Here is a 24,121-nt window from a genome sequence, read left to right as displayed (position 1 = left end):
TAAATAAATTTTTCAAAAAATAAAACAAGGGGGCAGCTGGGTAGCTCAGTGGATTGAGAGCCAGGCCTAGAGACAGGAGGTCCTAGGTTCAAATCTGGCCTCAGACACTTCCCAGCTGTGTGACCCTGGGCAAGTCACTTGACCCCCATTGCCTAGCCCTTACCACTCTTCTGCCTTGGAGCCAATAAGAAGTATTGGCTCCAAGACAGAAGGTAAGGGTTTAAAAAAAAAATAAAAATAAAAAAAATTTTAAAAATTAAGTAATATTAAAAAACTATAATAAAATGCTTTCATAAATATAAAAAATAAATAAAATACTATCACTCTACCAATATTACTTTAGGGCTATTTTAAAATACATATTTTAATATTCAAATAATTTTTATATTTAATTTTAATGTTTTAATATTTAAATTTAATTTTATATTTACATTTCATTTAAAAATTAGTATTTTTATATTTAATATTTACTATAAAACACAGAATTCAAGGCTCCAAAGAATTAGACATGAGTATCACACAGAAGTCAATGGAGAGGTTCATGTGAGTATGAACAAGGTATAACATATTACCAATGAGGAACTCCAAAAACAGGAATAAAGAATGTCATCAATAAATCATATGATTGGAAAAGATAGGTGAATAAAGTGCTTCAGGGCTTCACGGTATCAGGATTCAAGGAAATACTCTAGAACTTTATGTGAACTCGCTGTGGCCAATTATTTAATAGAATAAACAAAAATATAATACAATAAAGATGATGTTAATTTGTGGTTTTCTAAGTCAATATGCTGCTAATAGGGACCACATAACTGGAGGGAATTTCCAAGCCAGTTTTCTCCCAAGACAACAGTATTATTACTGAAGGGGGGGGGGGATCTGTCATAAAACTGTTAGTCAATGGGGAAAGGGTTCTCCAGTGCAGTGTTCCAGAGATCTGTGCTATTTAACATTTTTAATAGTTGGATTAAGGTATCATTATCAAATTTGCAGATGGAACAAAAATGGGAAAGCTATCATACTAGGTAGGATCCATGTGTCAGGATTTTAAAAAGTTTGATCTGCTAGAATCCTGGACCAAACTGAGTCAGATGAAATGCAATTGGGGTAAATGCATTAATTTGCACTTGGGCTGATCACATCAATTACACAAGTATGTGAGGGGGCTGGGAGGGGGCATTGCTAGAGAGCAGTTCATCTGATAAAAGTCTGGAGATCTGGATGAATGAGAGGCCCAAAAGATGTCAAAGAATGTCAAAGTACAGCAAAAACAAAACAAAACAAAACAAAAACCAACTAACTAATTCAACCTCGGGATGCATTAAGCATGTTATATTATTCAAAATGAGGACAGTACTGTTCTATTGTTCTCCTAGTCACATCTATCCAGAATAGTCTCATTAGCTCTGGAACATAACCTTCATTTCTGGATTTCCCACTCCAAAGCCTATGCTATCCTGATTGGTAAGTGCATCAATTGCCCCAGTATGTCTAACTGGCCTTTTTTCTGGTCATCTTTCCCTTGACCTTGCCTACCACTGTACCTTTGGAATTGCAGATTTTAGACCATGTCTTCAGCTCTAGAATTTCGACTCCAGGCTCTTCACTCCCTGACTGTTAGTATATCACATAATCCATATGTAACTGGCTCCACCATGCTTGAAATTCTACCCCAGTCTTCTGCCTTGCCTACTGCTATACCCTATGGTCCTCCAGGACCTTTCCATCTTCCATACTACTTCATAGGTCAGATACCATGTCTAAGGGACTTCTTCCTCTCAGCTCTGGAATTCTAAGCATAAGGCTGTGCTATTCTATTTAATGAGCATAATAAAAGACCCACAATATCTAGCCATGTTTGATATTGTACCATGGCCATCTTTTGCAATCTAACCAACCACACCATATACTCTTCCACTCATCCCTCTCCTATCATTTCCAGTTTTCCATCTCTATAACCAAAATCAAATTAATATTACCAATGCTATCAAAAGGGGCACATCAGGGATATTATGACTGAGGTGTTAGCATTACAATATCACTCTATTGCAAATATGAATAATATGAATATAGGTTTTGAACAATGATATACGTATAACCCAGTGGAATTGCTTATCAGCTCCAGGATGGGGGTGGGGGGAGGAAGGGTGAGAAAAATCATAAATCATGTAACCATGGGAAAATATTCTAAATAAATTTAAAAAAGAAAGAAGGGCACATCAATTGATTCACTATCCTTAACTTTCCAAGCCAAAATCATGACTCCCCTATGTATATCTTCCCCTATTAAAATATAAGCTCCCTGGAAGCAGAAATTCTTTCCTTTGTATTTATATCCTCAGTACTTAGCCCCACACTTGGCACTTAGTAAGCCAGTAATTAATTGGTGAGTAATTATAATTATATTTTTCATTAAGGCACAACATTTTTATGAAGATAAATGATAAGCTTGATTGTTGAAAAGAGATCAACTAGGATAGTGAAATGGCCTCAGTTCATGTTATATGAAGATGAGGTGAAGTAACTGAAGATGTTTCTGTTGAAGAAAAGGAGGGGCCAAAATCAAGTATATGATGAGCTGTCACAAGGAAAAGGTATTAAGAAAATTGTATTTGGCCACAGAGGGCAGAGCTAGGGGAAAAGGGAGAAAGTGCAAAGAAGCAAATTTTGGCTTAATTTAAGGAACTGAATGATTAGATAAATCCAAAAGTGGAGCCTGATGCCTCAAAGAAGCAACTGGCTCCCACTCATTAAAAATCTTAAAATAAGAACTAAATAAAACTTGAGAACCACATAAAAATTTTCCTTTTCAGAGAAAATTTGACTAAATGGTCTTTGTAGCCCCTTCTAATTGAATTTTTTAGATTATCAACTCTTCTGAAGCATTCTTTCATCACATGCACAGAGTAAATCATTTGTATCAGGTCATTGATTGGTTTTCAACTATTCTTACTGCATTCATGGAGATTCTCACTCTAATAAATTATATGAGGTTATGCAGTGTGTTCCCCCTAACTAATGTTTTCCTCAATAGAATCTCCATAGCAACAATTTTATGATGTGTAGCAAAGGTATGATTCAGCCTGAAGGTTTTCCCAATTCATTATAATCAAAGTGTGTCTTTCTCTAGTATGAAGTCTCTTATGGTCCTCCAGATGTCTACTGTTGTTTTAGTTAGTCCCCTTTTATCATATTAAGTGTGCTGTCTGTAGCATGAAAGCTCTAATATGTAATAAGTTTTGTTTTCTCAATAAGCCTTTTCCACAGTTTATGTACCAACAGGTTTCTCCCCATTATTCTCTCAAATTCCTTAAGGATTTCATACCATTTGAAGATTTCCCCCACCAATTATACTAAAAATAAAATTTCTTATAAATATTAAGAGTTTTATGTATATATAAAGGTTTTGCTTCCAGTGGAAGTCTTTCTTACATTCATTAGTCATAGTTTATAACCAGTATAAATTCCATATTTCCTAACTAATAAACAATACTTAATAAATGACAGTTTTCACTGATTCCTTACATTTGAAGCATCTCTGTGAATGGTTTTATTATATGCAGCAAAATTTAGCCTCTAACTCCTCTCAGTACAAATTTTCTCATGTGTCTCAAGGCTGTCCTTATGTCTGAAGGTTTTCCCACATTCATTACATGAATATGGTTTCCCCCCAATATGAACTCTCTTGTGTGAATCAAGGTTTCCCTTCCACCTGAAATTTTTCCCACATTCATTACATTCATAGGGCTTCTCTCCAGTATGAATTCTCTCATGTTGAATAAGGTAAGAGCTCCGTCTAAAGCCTTTCCCACATTCATTACATTTATAAGGTTTCTCTTCAGAATGACTTCTCTGATGTTTCAGAAGACCTGAGCTGAACCTGAAGCCTTTCCCACATTCAATACACTCAAAAGGTTTCTCTCCAGAATGAATTAGCTTATGTTCTTTAAGGCCAGAATTGGTATAGAACGTTTTTCCACATTCATGACATTCAAAGGGCTTCTTTCCAGTATGAATTATCTTATGCATTTTAAGCTGTCCTTGCTGTGTAAAGTCTTTCCCACATTCATTACATATGTAGGGTTTCTCTCCACTGTGAATTCTCTTATGCACATAAAAATTTGCCTTGGAACTGAAGGCTTTCCCACATTCATTACATTTATAAGGTTTCTCTCCAGTATGAATTCTTTGATGTTCAGTTAGATATTGTTTCCTGCAGTAAGCTTTCCCACATTCATGACATTTAAAGGGTTTCTTCCCAGTATGAATTATCTTGTGTATTTTAAGGTGTCTCTTCTGACTATAAGCTTTCCCACATTCATTACATTTGTAGGGTTTCTCTCCAGTGTGCATTTTTTCATGTTGGCCTAGAGAATGTTTACGGTTAAAGGCTTTCCCACATTTATTACATTTGTAAGGTTTCTCTCCAGTATGAATTCTTTGATGTTCAATTAGATATTGTTTACTACAATAAGCTTTCCCACATTCATTACAGTCAAAAGGATTCTTTCCAGTATGAAAGATCTTATGCATTTTAAGGTGTCTTGTCTGACCAAAGGCTTTTCCACATTCATTACATTTGTAGGGTTTCTCTCCAGTATGTATTTTCTCATGTTGGCCTAGGGAGTGCTTACGATTGAAGGCTTCCCCACATTCATTACATTTATAGGGTTTCTCTCCAGTATGAGTTCTTTGATGTTCAGTTAAGTATTGTTTGCTGCAATAAGCTTTCCCACATTGGTTACATTCAAAAGGTTTCTTTCCAGTATGAATTATATTGTGTATTTTAAGGTGTCTCTTCTGACTAAAGGCCGTTCCACATTCTTTACATTTATAGGGTTTCTCTCCAGTATGAATTCTTTGATGTTCAGTTAAATATTGCTTGCTGCAATAAGATTTCCCACACTGATAACATTCAAATGGTTTCTCTCCAGGATGAAGTCTTCCAAGTATATTACACTCATGAAGAAAATCTAGGAGGGGAAAAGATATAAATATTCAGTGTTGTTTGTGATGTAAGCAAAAGGAAAGCAGAACTTCAAAGTAAAAACAATGAAAACAGAACTAAAGAAGAAGAGGGGAAACCTACCCCATATCCACAAGTTGCAGGGTGGAAGAATATGAACACAAAGGAGAAGGGGAAGAAGGATCCCTGAATGACTAGGAATAATAAATAGGCCTAAATAAGGCTCTTTCAACAAAATAGGGACTGTAATCAATGAAGAAGAAACTCCTTACACTTCAAGGAACCATAATATAACTTCTTATGTGCTGATAGGACAAAAATAATTTGCTAAATGTCAGAGGAAGTTTAGAAATAAGTAGGACTGATTAGAGATTTTCTGTTGAAGGATATCAAGGTGGCTATCTATTAATGGCATTCGTTATCTAGAAATGACTATTGACTTATCTAAGCCCTTAATCTGAGAAGTACCAAATAAACTCCCAAAACTGGTCAAATAAGATGATTACTATCCAATTCTAACCGTCTTAATAGGAACAAATGATACTTCCAAAAGGAACCTAGAAAAGATAGGGATTATGAAGTTTTGGACAAAACTACCAAAGAAGTTGTAAGAATGCATGTGCCAGAAGATAAGAAGGAAAACAATTTCTATAAATCTAAAAATCTAAATACCACAGATAGCACCTACAACACCAGGGGGAGAAAAAAACAGTAAATATAGCAAATAATTCACAGAGGCAAAATTCAACAATAAAATTTATGAGAAATGAATAAGAGAACCCAGTGCAAGGAGATAAATTTGATTTCACGATTCAAATATCAATTAAAAAAAAAACAGAAGGGGAAGCTGAGTGGCCCGGTAGATTGAGAGCCAGGCCCAGAGACAGGAGGTCCTTGGTTCAAATCTGGCCTCAGAGACTTCCTAGCTGTATGGCCCTGGGCAAGTCACTTAACCCCCATTGCCTAGCCCTGACCACTCTTCTGCCTTAGAACCAATACACAGTATTAATTCTAAGATGGAAGGTGAGGGTTTAAAAAACCAGAAGACTTTATAAAATACAAATTAGTAAACATGCCTTCAATTCCTGCTGAAATTCTACAATGTGTTACTAAAGGGATGCTTTTGGAAATCTGGAAAAAGAAGTATTGACAGCAATCAGCCAGCATGGTGGATCAACAAATATCTTTTGATAGTTATAGGACCAGTGACAAGCAGCAAAGAATAAGTTAGCATCCCAGCCTCAGAATCAGGAAGATACATCTGAATCCTGCCTCTTATACATACCAGCTATGGCACAACCTTGGGAAAGTCATTTGGCCTCTTACTGCTCCAAGAAGCTCTCCAAGAGTCTAAGTCACCAAAGAGTTGCCAAGCTGCATTGGTACGTTTCTTTGCAAAGAACTTTCTACATGAATGGAAATCAAAAGCCACATGTCTCTCCCCTCCCCCCCAAAACAAAAAAAAAAACAAAAAAACATATCAAGGGAATATAATTGATACAGTTTGCCGAGATTTTTCTAAAGCATTCAACCAAGCCTCTCCTGCTAACACTATGGACAAAACGGATGTGTACTTGATGGGCGGGCACTGGCCCTGGAATCAGGAAGACCTGAACTAAAACTCAACTTCAGATGCTTCCTAACTATGTGATTGTGAGGAAGTTGCTTAACCTCTCTCAGGCAGTTCCCTTATCTGTAAAATGGGGATAATGACAGCACCTACCTCCAAAAATTGTTGAGTGGATAAAAATGAGATAAAGGTAAAGCACTTTGCCAACCTTGAAGCACCATGGAAATACTAGCGATGATGATAATGAAGGTGATATAGAAATGTTTGAATGATTAAACCAAAATAAATGTATCTGTCTGGGCCAATTTGGAGGGAGTTCTTTAGTACAGTAGTGGCCAAAGTGGAGCATATACACTTTCGGGGCAATATAAGACAACCCATTAGGAAGTGGGAAAAAATACTGGATTTTCTATTAATGTTTAGATGAACTAAGATTTAATATACTGTACAGATTAACAGAGTGCCTTCACTCAGTCTGTGCACCAAATGCTGAGATGTCTTTTATGATAGTATACGGTATCTGGAGGAAGACTGGGACTTTCATGATGAGGGGTTGACAGTGGTACCCTTAACCATTTCCTTTCAGTGTATCAGCTCACCTGTGTCAGGTCAAGTGGATTTATAGGTTATTATTATCTCATTATAACTAAATTAGTTTTCATAAGATAGACAAGAGGCTTGAATTTGCACCAGACTGGTCTCATCTTTCCTTGAGAATGCTCCTGTACAGACATTTATCTTCATGAGTTCTCAGGCTTCCCAGTTGCCATGGGAGGAAAAGACAACATTTTCTTACTTTAACAGCCAAATTAGGGGTATTTTGAGAGCTATCAAATAGGCAATTAAGATGTAAGGAGATTACAGAGAGCACTGAGCATGAGCAGAGCTCATTGCTGAGTGAGGCTAATAGACAAAGTCATCAAAATAACAGTCAGAAGAAGATAAGGAATTAGGGAAAATATCACAAGATAAAAAGAGGGATCTGAGAGACACAGGAGTGGTCCTGATCACAGGCTTTTATCATCTCACAATGAATTAGTGGACGAGCCCAGTTACTTTCCCTCCCAATCAACCCTTCACGAAACTAATCTTATATTCCCAAAACATTAATTTCAAAATATTTCCCTGCTCAAAACTTGACATATTCCTCCTTTCTGTTGCGCTCCCGTGCCATAAAACAATATCAAAAGACTTGAGAAGGCTTGCAAAGGCACCCCCTTGAATAATTTTAATTCCAGAGAAGCTACACTTCTCACTGACCCACTTTGTCTTGCTGTTTTCCCTGCCAAGAGTACTCCCTCCACAGTCCACCTATTTTCTCAAATCCAAAGAGGGCTTCAAGACCAGGTGCCTGTTTTTAATAAATCCTCTCCTGATCACTCAATTTGATTCACTGAACATGTATTAAGTGTCTACTCTGTAAGATAGGGTGTTATGCCTAACAAGAAACAACAGGAAAAAAATAGCCCAAAGTGCAAAAATCTTTCATTCTTCTGTAGGGATGGATAAGTAAATTTAAAAGTGGCTTGAGTGGGGAGAGTATCTTAACAGATGAGGGAAGGAATTTTGCTACTTTGGAAGCAAAGACTCTTTGTAGATTCATATAAATGATGCCTGAGCTAAAAACTAAGGAAGATAAGGATACTAAGCGACAGAGATGAGAAGGAAATGTCTGCCAAACAGGGTATAAATACAGGAGATGCTGAGTTCCAATAATGGGCAATAGGATCATATGGCTGGAACAAAGAATTCAAGATGGGGTATAGTATGAAATCAGAATAGAAAAAAGAAGTCACATTATGGAGGTCTTTAAAAGCCAACTGAAGAAACTATGTTTTACCCTTAACAGAACAGGGAATAAGCTAAAGTCTTTTGAACAAGGGGCTGATGTGGTCAGCCTGGTGTATATGAAGATTATTGTTGCAGTAGGGTAAAGGATGAATTGAAAGACAGAAGAGTGGAAAGAGGGAGGCCAATTATACAGAATATTCTCAAGTGATCAAGGTCCAAATTAGAGTGGGAGTCTTTTAAGTATAGGCAAGAGGAGGGACACAAGAGAAGTTATGGAGACAGAAAACTGGCAAGACTTGGTAACTCATTGAAAACAGGGACTAAAAGGGGGAAAAAGGGTCAGATGTGGCATGGGGATTACAAATTTGAACCTCTGGTGACAAGAAGGATGGTAACGCCTTTGATAGACACAGGGAAATTCAGATACTAGACATGTTTATATGGAAAGATATCAAGTTCCATTTTGGACATATTGACTTAGAGAGGTTGATGGAATATCTAGCAGGCAGATGCATGCAGATTGGGACTGAAGCTGAGAAGAGACATTAAAACTAGATTTGTAGATCTGGCAGGCAAGTGCATGAATAAGTCAGCAATAAACATTAAGTGCCTCTTCTATGCCAGGCACTTTTCCGAAAGTATGATTTTATTTTTTTATTTTTAATGTAATTTTACTTTTTAAAATATTTTTCCATGGTTACATGATTCTTGTTCTCTCTCTCCCCTCTTCCTTCCCCCATCCTCGAGCTGATAAGCAATTCCACTAGGTTATACCAATATTATCACTCAAAACATATAAAATGCATGATTAGGTAAATAAGTAATTTATTTAATAATTTATTAATAATTATTATATATATAAATAAAAATGTATTTAATAAGTAATGAGAGTTGATGAATTCACCATAGAGAGAGAAGAGAAAGGGCAAGCAAAGCCACTACACTGGATAAACTTTCTGAAGGACAAAGAATGAAGTCCTTGAAGGGACAAAAAAACAGATGAGAAAAGGTTTGGGAGACAAAGGAAATTAAAAAGAAAGAGAGACAAGATAGTTCTACATATGGAAGAGGAACCAAGACAATAAAGTCAAGAAAGGAAATCACAAGAATTATAGATATGGAAGTGATCCAAGAGGATCTTTGAGTCTAGCTCATTCCTGAGTAAGAGTCTCCCCTAAAACATGTGTGAAAAGCAGTCACCCAGCCATCCCCCCAAAAATGCAAACAAGGGGCTGACCTTTGGGGTCAGGCTAGTATACTCTTAGATCCCTGGGTATTGAGGAACTTTACCCTACATTGGGCCTAAATATTGTATGTAACCAAGTCTATGCTCCACAACACTGATAACAGGTGACTAACCAGATTCTGTTTAAAGGCCACCATTGAAGGAGAAACCACTGTCTCTTGGCTCACCCAAGGCACCATTTGCAGGAAACTCCAATTAATGGAAGTTGTCCTTACAACAAAACAAAAATTGTTTCTCTACAATCATTTCTCTTTTCTTTTTCCATTCTTTTTTCTCTCCAGGGCCAAAGGGAATCAGTATGATCTCCCTGCCATTTGATGACCTTTCAAATGTTTGGAGCAGATATCATTTGCCCTACAAAGTCTGCCCTCCTTCGGGTGAGACAAACCTAGTTGGTTCAGTCAACTCTCTCCACATGCAGTAGTGCTCCAAATTCTTGAACTCATCCCAAATTTGTGGGAATCATAACCAATTCACTAGACATGTCCTGACAAGAGGAAAGCAGCCACTAGAATTCTCATGGTCTTAGAGCTGGAAAGGTCCTCGGAATTGTCTATCTACTCCAACCTGTCTCTATCAGATGTCTGACTCTTTGTGACCCTGTTTGGAGTATTCTTGACAAAGATTCTGGGGTGGTTTGCCTTATCCTTCTCCAGCTCATTTTACATATGAGGAAATTGAGGCAAACAAGGTCTTGCCCACAGTTACCCAGCTAGTAAGTGTCTGAATATATATCTGAACTCAGAAAGATGGGTTTGCCTTATTCCAGGCCCAGTGCTCCAATCGCTGCCCCATCTAGGTATCCTATAGTACAATCTGTAGTCATCTAAAAGTCCCCGCTACCAACAAATGTCAGTAAGGGCCAGTCAAAGTTGTGAAATACGGCAAAGAGGTGAAAGAGGATTACGGTCAGATAAAATATTCCTTAAGTTAGAGAGGTAAGAGAAACCTCGTGGTATACAGAGGGCAGGCTCTAGACTCAGAAACAGCAAGCCTGGCTTTGACCTCAATGCTTCTGCTACTAGCCTAATGAACAGAGCAAACTGAAAGCTCACTGATCCTCACTCAGTCCTTTCATCTATAAAATGGGAATAATAATTTTTATTTCCCATTTCTGAGGTTTGAAAGTGCTACAGGTTTAATAAAGGAAGTCTGTGGTAACCTTAAAAATTATTTTCTATGAAGCCAAGGGAAGAAAGGGCAGACTTCAGCATTTTAAGAAAAAGGAAAAGAGGCAGGAGAAAATGAAGACTAAGAATCTCGAGTCTGCAGGATTCGGACAAAGGACAGAGAAGAAATGATAGGTAGATAAAGCAGGTTCCAGGGACAACCAATGGGCTTAGGCTTTTAAATATATTTGAGAAAGTCTGTTTGAGGAAAGAGAGATCAAAGGGGAGAAAATTACGACAGAAAGAGGCAGGAAAAGATGAAATCCAGAGAACAGGGAGAAGGATAAGTATCAGAAAAAAAGCCACTGGGCCACAATCATCCCACCCGCTGTTCCCAATCGCCCCACCTTGTCTGGCGTCTTATCCCCCACTCACCTACAAAAATGCTTCTTGGGGCTCTTCCCTCTGACAAGCCTGGCGGCGCTTCTCCTCTCTCCAACAGGGAGATCATAGATGCTTTGGGTTCCATAAGCCCTGCCGAGGCAGAATTAATTGGAAACGGACAAAAAACAGAGAGACAAATCAGAAGTCAATCTTATCTGTTTCTTTCATTTTAAAGAACAGATTCATCCAAGGAAGGACCATGGAAGGATGCTCTGGGTTGTGTTCCCATCAAGCATGAGGGGAAGTGACTGATGGAATTTGATTTAGGTTCCAACAAAATACATTCATTTTAACACCATCCCTTCCAGGAGGCTAGGAACTCTTCATTTCTTCAAGGGCTACAACAGGACTTGAGTGCAAAATCTATGTCCTGGATAAACATAGGGAGATTGTAGCTTTTGGGAACAATGCAGAAAAGCTGGTTTCCAACTGTGCAAAGCAAACACCTTTCATGTGGAAAGGGCGAGTAAAAATACTATGTCTCATCACACCAAAGGAATAGGAAGCTGTTCACATCAGACACATTCAAGTGGGTGACCCTTCATGCCCATTCTAAGCAAAGCACTTGAGTCACCCCCCAACTTTTAGGAAATGAGAAGGCAAAGATATCTCCAATTGCCAAGAGATTCAGGAGAAAGAAGCCATCCTTACCCAGGGAGATGAAGTTCTCATAGTTCTCCAGCATCACGTCCCTGTACATGTCCTTCTGAGCCGGCTCCAACAGCCCCCATTCCTCCTGGGTGAAGTCCACAGCCACATCCTGGAATGTCAGGGATTTCTGAAAAATCAGAACACATTCCCGCTCACCCAGGAGCCATGCATCCTGTGCCACAGAAGATAGGTTTGATGCCAGTAAAGACCAGAGGGAGAGACTTTTATAGCAAAGAGGGCTTACAATGCTCCCCCTAAAAAAACATCTGGAAAATCTATTTACTACATTCCTTGCTCTAGACCAGTCCCTGCATGTCCACCCCATAAAGCAATCTTTCTGTGACTATAATCATAGTTAGCATTATAGGTTATTGATCTTAATCAGAAAGTAAAAAAAAATCATAGACAAACTTAAAAAACTCTAGGCTGAACAAATTATATTTAAATTTAAATTTTATTTTAACAATTTTTTTAATTAATATATCTATAATAGAGATGCACAATTTTAGGTAAAATCTGTTTTTCTATTTTACTACATAGATAAAAATATACTTATTATTTAGAATTTATTAACTTCAGAATAAGTCATTTTTTTTTTCAGGGAAAATTTCCCTAAAAAACAAAAAGAAAACAAACCAAAACTAGAGGGGAAAACAAGCCAGGCTGACTTTACTAGGCTTCTTCAAAAATATCAAGCCATGCTGAACCCAATCTTATCTCATTTCCTTTTATGAAAGAATTACTAAATCCTAGATAAAGGGAATGCTATGGACAGAACCAACCTATATTTTTCAAAAGCTTCAGATAACGTATCTCATAATATTCCATGGTATAAAAATTAAATTTAGTTCTAATAGAAATATTATATTTTGTGAGGTTTATTAAGGATTATTAGAAATTAAGGATACAAAATAATAAACCACATGCCTAGGGCTGATTAGTCCACTCAAAACCCCCACGCTTAGCTTACCCACTACATCATTACAATGGAAGAGGGCAAAGTAGGCATTGCTGCCAGTTAAATACTCCTTGTGATTTTGCCCAGGTAGAGACTCAGGTGAGATTATAGGGAATTCTGGGAAGTACCAAGGACTTCTGGGGATTGAAATCTAAGGTTCAAACATCCATTTTAAATTCCTCCTGAGGCCCAAGGAAGACTAGTCTCTCTGCTGGGGGCTTGTAAATATACCAACTTTGAAATTACAATAATTTGAGGATAAGAGGAAAAGAGAACAAAACCACAGCACAAACTGTGTGAACACCATGAATCCGGAGCTACAGTATAAGTTGGATCACTAAACGTTTCACTTCACGACCTGAACCCAGGAGACAAGGTATATATTAAGAATTTTCAGCATACTGGAGCAATTCAGCCTTCCTGTGAAGGGCCATTCCAAATATTGTTAACTGCTCCAACATCTATAAAGGTTGGAGAGAAGGACTCTTGGATTCATTGCTCACATGTAAAGAGAGCATCTTCTGTTTAGACTGATTGACTCTCTCCTATCACATGAATTGGAGATAATAATCCATTGACAAGTAGATACTGTTTTTTGAGAACACATTAAATTCCTGATTTTTTCCCTTATTTTTTTATTATTGCTTTTCTTTTATTTTGATTAGAATATTTGATTTTTCCCTTTTCCTCATTTCTTGTACTAAAGGTACATATAATTAATTTTTTCTGCAGTAATGTTATATATATATATATGCTTATATATATATATATATATATTTACACACACACACACACACACACACACATATATATATACATACATATAATTGCTATGCATACCCAAAAGTTTTAAACTATGGGAAACTGCCATTTACTGATAAATTGTCATGGGACAGTGATTAATGTTTGTGTCCGATTCCAGAAAAAGGGATAAAAACAAGGAGCACAGACTTAACCTGAATAGTGTCAAAGAGAGCACCCAGGGAAAACTAGTGTGAGACTCGAGGTTGCGACTCTTGACATATGTTAAGTTGTAAGAATTCCTTATATCTACACTCTTTGTGAAGTACTCATACAAGTACCAAAATCTGACTATCATGCTGGCTCCCTATATCCCTGAGAATGACAAAAAGGTCAGACGAGGGAATGATGCTTCCCTATCAAAATGGAATTCTAGTTCCTTTCCTTCTTATAGTATGGCAACTTCTGGTAGTCTTGGCTATAAATGGGTAAGTGAAATATTATGGAATTCTGTCTTACAGACTTGTGGGATAGAAATTACTTTAAATTGGACCTGTACAAGAGCCTAGTATGAATTTATTCTTGCTTACTTAACATTTTATATACATAGATTTTGGCATTTTGATTCTGATTTTGAATTTTTTTTCCTTTCTCCCAAAACTTAAACTTTCTTCCATTTTTTTCTTCCTTTATATAATTTTTTGTTTTGTTTTTGTTTTTTTTTTCAATTCTTTTAATAATTGATTCATACAACCTCCAGGAAGTGATGCAGAGTGAGAGGAGCAGAACCAGGAGAACATTGTACACAGAGAGTAATACACTGTGGTATAATCGAACGTAATGGACTTCTCCATTAGTGGCGGTGTAATGTCCCTGAACAATCTGCAGGGATCTAGGAGAAAAAACACTATTCATAAACAGAGGACAAACTGAGGGAGTAGAAACACCGAGGAAAAGCAACTGCCTGACTACAATGGCTGAGGGGACATGACAGAGGAGAGACTCTAAACGAACACTCTAATGCAAATACTAACAACATGGCAATGGGTTCGAATCAAGAACACATGTGATACCCAGTGGAATCACGCGTCGGCTACAGGGGGTGGGAGGGAGGAAAAGAAAATGATCTTTGTCTTTAATGAATAATGCATGGAAATGATCAAATAAAATACTATTTTAAAAAAAAACAATTGACTCATACACCCCCATAACTCAACAATGCATCCTGAGCTGAACAGGATGGTTTTTTTTAACACTCACTTCAGGGGGGGAGGATTGTATTTTAATAAAAATCCAAGATTTTGACTTTTTTTTTTTCAAGAAAGATCTTCAAGGAAGAAGCTTGCTAACTCCTAAATCCAGAGAATGAACTGTTGCAGAAAGATGCCAGAAAACCTACACTACATCAAAAAGATCCAGAATGAACTTCGGGTGTGGTTGATTGAACTGAAGTTTGATTGAACATTTATTGTAAATGTACACTTTTATGCCAAAGGGGACTGCCCCTAATTTGGCTTTTTATCAATGTGTCTAGCAAAACGTTGGCTTTGCTTTCTCTCTTTTCTATTCCTCCCTAACTATTGTAATTTCATAGCTGGTATGTTTACAAGACCCATCAGAGAGACTAGTCTTCCTCCGGCCTCAAGGGAAGATTGTGAATTTTAAAACTACTCCACCCTACTCAGGCTGTACTTTAAAAGATCTGATTTAGCTATTTCCTGATCAATAACAATAGAGATACTTGAAGGACTAACAGAATCAGGTCTTGGGAACTCTACATTTCTCCACCCTCCTTAGTTTAACAAGATTAGTAAGGTCTGCACCAAACTCAAGGATCAAGTTGAAAAATGGCCTTCAACAGACATGTGCAGAACAAGCTGACAGACCCCTGGGCTGTCCTAAGTCAAGCTAAGCTATGATTGGTACAGATGAGACACAGGAAAGTGGCTTAAAACTGTCTATATAAGGCACGTCACTGGCTCTCTTTGCTCTCTTTCCCTGGCGAGGTGACTCTGGCTGACAGCGTGCTAGGCGTTCCGACATCTTGGAGTGGTGGCAGTTATTTGTCTGGGTTTGGTGGTGACTTTGCCCTTGAGCTGATTCAGGTTTGGGCATCTTGGCTGAGCTCCTTTTGGAATTCAGGCTGACTCCTTCCTCCTTCACACTCCAAAACCTTACTTTTGTGGTAGAGATATGAGAAAGAAAAGATTTTGCAGGACTTATATACCAAGATGCAGCTAGCTCTAAAATGCAAAACACAGGATTCCATCAGAATGTCCCCAGGTTGGTGGCAGTTGGAGCTGAGTTGGGGGTTTGCTGGCCACACTCTGAGAGGAAAAACTTGGCTTTTGAACTTAGTCTCTGTCTCTCTGGCTCTGGGCAGTTGGAGCTGAGGGAGGGGCTTTTTGTGTCTCTGTGTCTGGGACTGGAAGTCATACTTTTCCCTGGAGGCTTTTGGCTGGTCATACTAAGAAGAGAAACTGGGTTTTTGAACTTGGTCTCTGGCTTTCTGGCTCTGAAGAGTTGGAGTTGACCAGGAGGCTTTTTGGTCTCTGGGTCTCTGACTGGGGGACAAACATTTGCTCTCTGGAGTTTGAAGTTGGCTGAGAGACTTTTGTGAAGCTGACTTGGCTTTTGGCCTCTGGTGGGGCTGACTTGGTTATTTGAAGTTCTCTGACTTTGGACAGTTGAAATTGACAAGGAGAAACCTAACTGAAGAAGAAGAAAGAAGATCTTGAAAAGTCATTGTCCTCCATCTCTCTGTCTCAGAGTCACAGTTTGTGACTGGACTATTTTCTCAATTTTACCCCAGTTAGACTAGGGACTTCCTCATCCCCCTTACCTCAGTTTCCCATTCTGTTATCCCAATAAACCCCTTACCTGAGAAAGAACTTTAGAGTATTTTATAATTCACTCAGGGGCTAGGGAAAATTTGGGAAGAGAAGGGTGGCAGTTGGAGCAGGGAAGAGGGAGTGAGGGAAGAAGGTTAGGAAATAGATCAGCCATAGTAGGGATCAATGGGCAGATTCCCCAGAGCAGTCCCCTGTGTACCAGTATCCCTGTGTGTGGCAGCATCCCCAAAGCAGCATTTCTCTGTCCTCCATTACCAATAAGAAGGTTCAGGTTCCCTCAGCAGTTTTAGATTTCTGTAGCAGCCTCTCTAGTAAAAGCCTCTCTAGACACAGTCAGATAGAGAACAGCAGCCATCAGTGAAGAAACTGGTTCCCCTCAGTTCGTCCTTTCTAGTTCAACAAGTAAAAGTTTCCACTCAGCTTATTTCTTTATTACACTTTCTAGATCTTTTAATCTTCCCACTCAGTACTAGCCAGGAGGGAGAAAATCTTACTCCTTTTCCTTCTTCCTTCTCTTTAATCTCCTCCACTATCAATTAAATCACCATAAAATTCCCAGCTGACTTGGGTATTTTATTATTTGAGATTTTCCCTGGTGACCATTTAAATTTAGATTTAAGTCACAATGCTAAAATTATCTTTACAGTGGAGTAAACATATAGACATCATTAAATGAGAATCCAGTCAGATGATTCAGAATCAGCTGGATAGCCAGATTCAGAAAAGAAATATCAATGGTTTAATGTCCAGGTGATGGGAGCCTTGTATGTTTGGTCTTATGCTGTTTAACCTTCTTATCAATGACTTGGATAAAGGTATCTATGCACATCAAATATACACCAATATGACATGGCCCAAGGGTGGCAGGGCATGCCCAACACAATGGAAAACAAATTCAGGATCCAAAAAGACTTGATAGACTAGAATATTGGTGTCAAATTCAAATTACATGGGGCAGCTAGGTGTTTCAGTGGATAGCAAGCCATTCCTAGACATGGGAGGTCCTGGGTTCAAATTTGACCTCAGTCACTTCCTGGCTGTGTAACCCTGAGCAAGTCACTTGACCCCCATTTCCCAGCCTTTACTGCTCTTCTGCCTTGGAACCAATACATAGAATTGATTCTAAGAAGGTAAAGGTGTAAAAAAAATTCAAATTAAAAAAGAGCCACTATAGTAAAGTGGTAGTCTCTCGGTGATTGAGAATGACTATTGTCTTTGTGCAGTTTCATCTACAGTGTACCCTCATGTGGCTTTGGAGTCCAAAGGCTGACACTCAAATTTTGTGGCACATGGGGCATGGTAGTTACAGTTGTTACAGGAGGTGCGGTTGTGGCCTGGTGTCGGCATTCACCCACAGCGGCAAGACGTCGACGTCCCTCATCTTCAAAGGTGGTGGCGGCATGATTAATGTGGGTTCGCCAGCTGCTTCTGACAGGGGCAGCGAATTCTAGTTGCTTTGGTGTAATGCCAGCCCACTTCAAATTTGACTTTAGCTGATCCTTGAATCTTTTCTTTGATCGGCCTTGTTTCCTGAATCCAGCTGACAGTTCACCATAGAATACCTGTCTTGGTATTCACTGTGGGTCCATGTGGATGACGTGTCCAGACCATCGTAGCTGGGCTTTGAGGACCAGGACTTCGATGCTGGTGGAGTTGGCTCTGTCAAGGACTTCCTGATCAGTGATTCGGTCCTGCCATCGGATCCTCATGATTGACCGGAGGGAGTGTTGGTGGAATTGCTCCAGCTGCTTCATGTGCTTCCGGTACAGTGTCCATGTCTCACAACCATACAGGAGCGAGCTGAGGACCACTGCGTTATACACTTTGAGCTTCGTCGCAGTGCTTACACCTCTGTGTTGGAGGACTTTGGAGAGCAGACACTGGAGTGCCTGGCTGGCCTTTTGGATCCTGGCATTAATCTCGTGGTCTAGGGACCCGTCGTTGCCGATGGTGCTGCCCAGGTACTTGAAAGTGTTGACGTTAGAAAGCTGCGTGCTGTCGATTGTAATGCACGGCTGGTTAGTTGGCCTCCCTGGTGCGGGTTGAAACAGCACCTCTGTTTTGCTGAGGCTGATAGTCAGGCCAAACAGTTTTGTTGCGGTGGAGAACCTGTCCACAATGGTTTGGAGATAATTTTCTTGGTGGGCCATGAGAGCACAGTCATCTGCAAAGAGAGCTTCCAGGATGAGTCTCTCTGTTGTCTTTGTTTTTGCAGTCAGGCGGCGAAGGTCGAATAGTGAGCCATCCAGTCAGTATTTGATGTGGACACCCAGGTCTAGATCCATCACAGCATGTCGTAATACTTGGGTGAAATATAGGTTGAATAGTACCAGAGCAAGGACACAGCCTTGTTTCACGCCATTGGAGATGTTGAAGCAATCGAAAGTCTCTCCACCAGATAGGACTTCCCCTGTCATGTCGCCATGAAAGAGCTGGATCAGTTTGACGAATTTTGCTGGGCAACCGAGCTTGCTGAGGATCACCCACAATGCATCCCTGTTCATTGTGTCGAACGCCTTTGTTAGGTCTATGAAGACAATGTAGAGACTCAGGTTCTGCTCAAGGCATTTTTCCTGCATTTGCCTCACTGTGAAGACCATGTCGATGGTGCTGCGATCTGGTCGGAAGCCACATTGTGATTCAGGCAGGTTCTGCTCTGAAACAGATGACAGGAGTCTGTTGAGTATAACACGGGTGAGGATCTTTCCAGCAGTGGAGAGTAGTGAGATGCCTCTGTAGTTGTCACAGGCTGCTCGTGCGCCTTTGTTCTTGTATAGGGCTACAATGGAGGCATCTCTGAGTTCTGGGGGCATGTCTTCCTCTTCCCATATGCTGGTCAGCACTATGTGGAATGCCTGGAGCGCCTTTCCATTTAAGGCCTTGTATACCTCAGTTGGGATCCCGTCTTTACGGGGTGCCTTGCCTACACTCATTTGTTTAATGACTTTTTGGATTTCCTCTATTGAAGGAGGGACGTCAAGTTGTTCAATGGAGCGGTTTTGGGGGATCTGGTCAAGGGCGCTTTGGTCGACTGAAGAGGGTCAGTTGAGAAGCTGACTGAAGTGTTCTTTCCACCTGTTGCTGATGCCTTTTTTATCCTTTATGAGAGTGTCACCGTCAGAGGATAGCAAGGGAGTGGTGGTGGGTTTTAATGGCCCATAGACAGTCTTGAGGGCACTGAAAAATTGTAGTTTTTTGTATCAGCAAAGCACTGGATTTCTTCTGCCTTTTTTTTCCCACCATCGGTCTTGCATCTTCCTGATCTCATGCTGCGCTGTGGCTTGGAGAGACTTGAATCTGTCCTTTTTAGGAGCAGAGTTTGGGTTATTTTGCCACTCCATAAAGGCTTTGTTCTTCTTGCTCAATAGGTCTTCAATAGCAGTGTTGTTCTTGTCAAACCAGTCCTGGTGGTTGCGTTGTTTTGGGCCTAGGACTGCCTTTGATGTTTCCTTCACTGCGTCTCTGAACTGGTTCCATTTCTCGGTTGAGCTTCCAGTGAGTGGTCCCTTGGCAGACAGCTTGTTGTCCAGGCAGGACTGGAATGTTTGCAAATAAGATGGATCTCTAAGACGACTCACTTTGTAAAATGCGTGAACTGTCTGGGCGCCTTTTGGATGGCGAGGTGCAATGCGCATTTGAAGAGTCGCTCTAAAGAGCCACTAAATCTTGCTTAAAGATCCCTATGGCTGCATACTGACTTTAAAAATCCCATATTAACATTAGCTATGTTCTAATGTATTTTTATTTATTTGTTAAATATTTTCCAATTACATTTTAATCTGATTCAGGCCATCCTGGAGAATCTACCACTGGCAGGCTAAACAAGAACACTGGGCTGAATCATATATGAGAATTCACTAGGGACAAATGCAAACTGTTATATTTGGGTACAAAATATCAACTTTAAAAAAAGAAATAAAATTAGAGCAAATAATGTCAAAAACATATATCAACTTCACCATTATAAGATGCCCTTATTATTAGACAATAGTTGTTCTTAAAAAAAAAAGTAGAGGTTAGAATAGAACTAAACATGACATGGTAGCCAAAAACTCTAATGTACTCTTGAGCTCCATTAAGAAGGGCAGTGGGCTTGGGATCAGAAGACTTATCTTCCTGAATTCAAATCTGACCTCAGACATTTACCAACTGTGTGACTCTGGGCAAGTCACTTCACCCTGTTTGCCTCAGTTTCCTCATTTGTAAAATGAGCTGGAAAAGGAAATGGCAAACCACCCCAGAACCTTTGCCAAGAAAATCCCAAATGGGATCACAAAGATTTGTACACAAACTGACTAAACAACAATATTATGCATAATACATGCAAATATAACAAATAAAAATATAGATTAAAATATGATTATAGGTATTTATATAATGTCTGTGTATATATATGTTTGTATTTAAAAATATCTAAGGATAGGAATTCCATTTGCTTTACCGCATTTTGTTCAATAAGGAACAAATAGTACACTCAAAGAATGGTTGTGAAGGAGAGAGAGAGGTGGGAGGAAAAAGAGGGAGGGAGGGAAGGAGAGGAAAAGAAAGGGAAGGAGGCAGTGGGGATAAAAGTAGGAAGGGGGGGAGAGAGAGAGAGAGGGAGGGAGGGAGGGAGAGAGAGAGAAGGTTGATGACAAGTTGTATCAGTCTTAGAAGAGCACCATGGTATAAGAGGAAGAGAATCTGGGCAGATGTTAGAGCATCCAGGTTTTAGTCCAAATTCTTCAGCTAGTGGGCTTGAGAAAGAAACATCATCTCCCTGTACCTCAAATAACTCATGTATTATATTGAGTGGCTGGACTACATGATAGCTCTCAATTCTAACAATCCAGGAGCTCTGGGAGCCATACAATGTATGTGAGGCCAGGCACATCTAGGAGATGATAACAGATGTTCGGGTCCCTGGATGTGACTTGGTTTAGAAGGAGAAGAAAAGAGAGTCCACACTTCAAGGAATGAGACGGCATTTCAGAAGAGAAAGGGGGAAAAAATAACTCACCTGGGACCTGGCTGGGAGAAGCTCAGTAGTCATTCTCATCTCTTGATACTTCTTGACCAGAGTCCTAAAAAGACAAACCTGGGAGAAGAAAAAGAAATTACCTGGGAGACAAGTCCTGCCCTGCAGCTCCCAAACTTCCCAGGACAGAATTGTCTACACACTAACTGGGTGCAATTACTTTGGTCATCTAAAAAGAAAACTCTAACCCAAGCAGGTATAAGCCCATCTTTTCCTAGAATCAGAAGGAAGGGCCATAGACAATAATGTCTTGAATCCCAACTTCCTCCTCTGCTCCTGGCAAATTTTGAGGGACAGGGCTCCAATAAAGTGAATTAGGGGACAAGGGCTGAATTCTTAGAACTTCTCCCAATGTGCCACTGTATGATTTTGAGTATGTAACAAGTTCTCCATATTTTAATCATTAAATTACTGAAGAAATATGTAGAGGATTCATTTATTGAAGATCTTGCAGACAGTTCTTTGCCTGACCAGGGAAGAAAGTAAGGAAAATGACTAATGTCAAGTCTTAACTACCAAGGAGTATGAAGATGTATGTAGCTAGAAAGTATGTAGCTAACTTTGATAAGTCTGAGTCAAAGGAATTCCCTCCCAAGGTATTGAAAGAATTTGCAGCTGTGACTGCTGAGCTTTCCATAAGCTTTAAAAGGCTCAATTAACTCAAACCAAAGTCTGATTTCTAAAGTACACAGGGAATGGACACAAATACTTTAATGCCAATAGATATTCACTAATAGATAATCAAAGGATACCAACAATTTTCAAAAGAATTACAAACCATATCTGACCATGTAAAAACATAGTCCAAATCACTTAGAGTAAGAAAAATGCATAGTATATAAAACAATCCTATGGTTCCATTCTACTCTATGATAAATGGCAAAAAATGGCAAAATGTAGGAATAGTCAATAGTGGGGCAGCTGTGAGAAGATACACTACTGATACGCAGTAAGTAGAAGTGATCTAAATAGGCTGATTTTCAATTTTGAACTATGCAAGAAGAGTAACTCAATCATCCTTGTCTGATGACCCAGAAATCCTACTACAGGGCATTTATGCCCATATTTATGATCCAGGACATCCACGACAGAACAAAGGGTTTAGTGACTTTTAAAATAGTCATGGTAGCACTCTTTGTGGTACCAAAGGGCTGCAAAACAAAGAAGAAAACATGAATTGGAGAATGACTGATAAGAACTATGAAATGAATGAATAAATGAATGAATGGGAGTGGAATATTATAGGACAACAATAAAATAATGTTATTGTGCCATAATAAAAATAACTAGCACTTACATCACACTTTAAAATTTACACAGCACTTTGCATTTAATTTCATTTGTTGCTCACAACAATTTTGCTTAAAATAAATAATAAATTTGTTTTTGAAGTTGCATATCCTGTACAGAAGTAAATTGTAGAGAATAGAAATTTATGATTTCATTACAATCTCTTATTTTGCTGATTTTGTGGCATGAAGTTCAGATCGTTCAAAAAGACAAAAACTGCTGAGAAAAAACAGCATTTCTGGCAGAAATGAGATGTATACAGGCATTTCACACCAAATACAAGAAAAATTAAAGGAGGGAAAGGGAAGCCTTCTCCAACAATGGCTCAGAGAAGGATTTTTTTGATGACTTTTACTGTTACCTTTTGCTTTGAGGTCACCTTTGTCTCCCAATAAGTTCCTCTCCCTTCTCACGGACACTCATACAGGGGTGGATATCCCCTTATCTTTATCTGCCTGTTCACCTAATCTCCCCCCCTCACCCTTCATAAACTGCCACCTCACCCCTCACCCACTCTAAGACCCACAGACCACGGCTGCTTTGTTGGTCCTCAAACAAGATACACCCCATCTCCAGACTCTGCACCTTTGCCCTGGCTGTGCCTTCTAACTGGAATGCCCTTTTTCCTCATCCACACCCCCTGATTTTGAGAGGAAGATGAACCCGCCTGGCCCAAGATCCCAAAGGTGGGGTGACAGAGGCAGGATCTAACTCGGAGTCTCAGCTCTGTCCACTGCACTGTCCTGGCTTCGCCTTCCACTGACAGGAGGAAACTGAGGCAGGGCCCATACTTAACACCCTTCGGCCACCACGCACCCCACCCCCGACCCCTGAAGCAGGCGGGGTGGAGACCAACAACCCCACCCACCTCCCACGCCCCCGCGCACACTCTAGACACTCACTCACCCGCAGTCCTGCAATTGTGGAGCTGGGCAACCACCCTGGAAGACCCGAAATCTCCACAGGTTGGTTCACATTTACCTCTGAACTACAATTCCCGAAATGCATCGTCAAATGGATGTGGCAGGAATGAACTTCGAAGGCTTCCGCTGCCCGGGATGGATTCTGGGGGTTGGAATTGCAACCTGACACACCCTGATGGATTGTGGGAAATGTAGTCTACAGGCTTCTTTTTAGATAAGGTTGTTGGTTTTGTTTTGTTTTTATACTTTAAATTAAATGTTATATTTTTAATTAGCAGAAATAGCTCTTCTAGCACTCCTATCACTTTCCCCAACTCGGGGATCTGGAGGTTCTTTGAGTTTATGGCCATTCCAGCGAGTGCACCCTTCTTCGGTTGATTTCTTTCTGGCTCTTTCTTGCTGAGTCCGGAGGGTTAAGATCCCAGTTGACTCATTGGGGTGCCATGAACGAACTGATGAAAAAGAAAGGACTTCCTTCCCCGGCTCTCCCTCTTGTTTGAGTCTGAGAAATGAGCCTGAACCCCAATACTAAGGAGACGGGAATTGGAATGATGTCATCCTCG

The 24,121-nt window shown here is 39.6% G+C and overlaps 1 protein-coding gene across 1 annotated transcript; it reads right to left on the bottom strand.

Moving 5' to 3' along the window:
• Positions 1-376: 376 nt before the first annotated feature.
• On the bottom strand, positions 377-23,664 carry LOC103098718 (zinc finger protein 260-like). Its single transcript, XM_007477614.3, has 5 exons — positions 23,542-23,664; positions 21,328-21,405; positions 11,778-11,904; positions 11,118-11,216; positions 377-4,973 (listed from the first exon to the last, which is right to left on the bottom strand). Exons 1-5 carry the CDS (start codon positions 23,641-23,643, stop codon positions 3,577-3,579), a joined length of 1,803 nt encoding a protein of 600 aa, XP_007477676.2. The 5' UTR covers positions 23,644-23,664; the 3' UTR covers positions 377-3,576.
• Between the last annotated feature and the right edge of the window lie 457 nt (positions 23,665-24,121).

This window comes from Monodelphis domestica, chromosome 1, assembly GCF_027887165.1.
Source record: "Monodelphis domestica isolate mMonDom1 chromosome 1, mMonDom1.pri, whole genome shotgun sequence".
NCBI classification, from domain to species: domain Eukaryota; kingdom Metazoa; phylum Chordata; class Mammalia; order Didelphimorphia; family Didelphidae; genus Monodelphis; species Monodelphis domestica.
The sequence above is the reverse complement of the archived record's forward strand: the minus strand, read 5'-3'. Positions and strand labels throughout refer to the sequence as shown.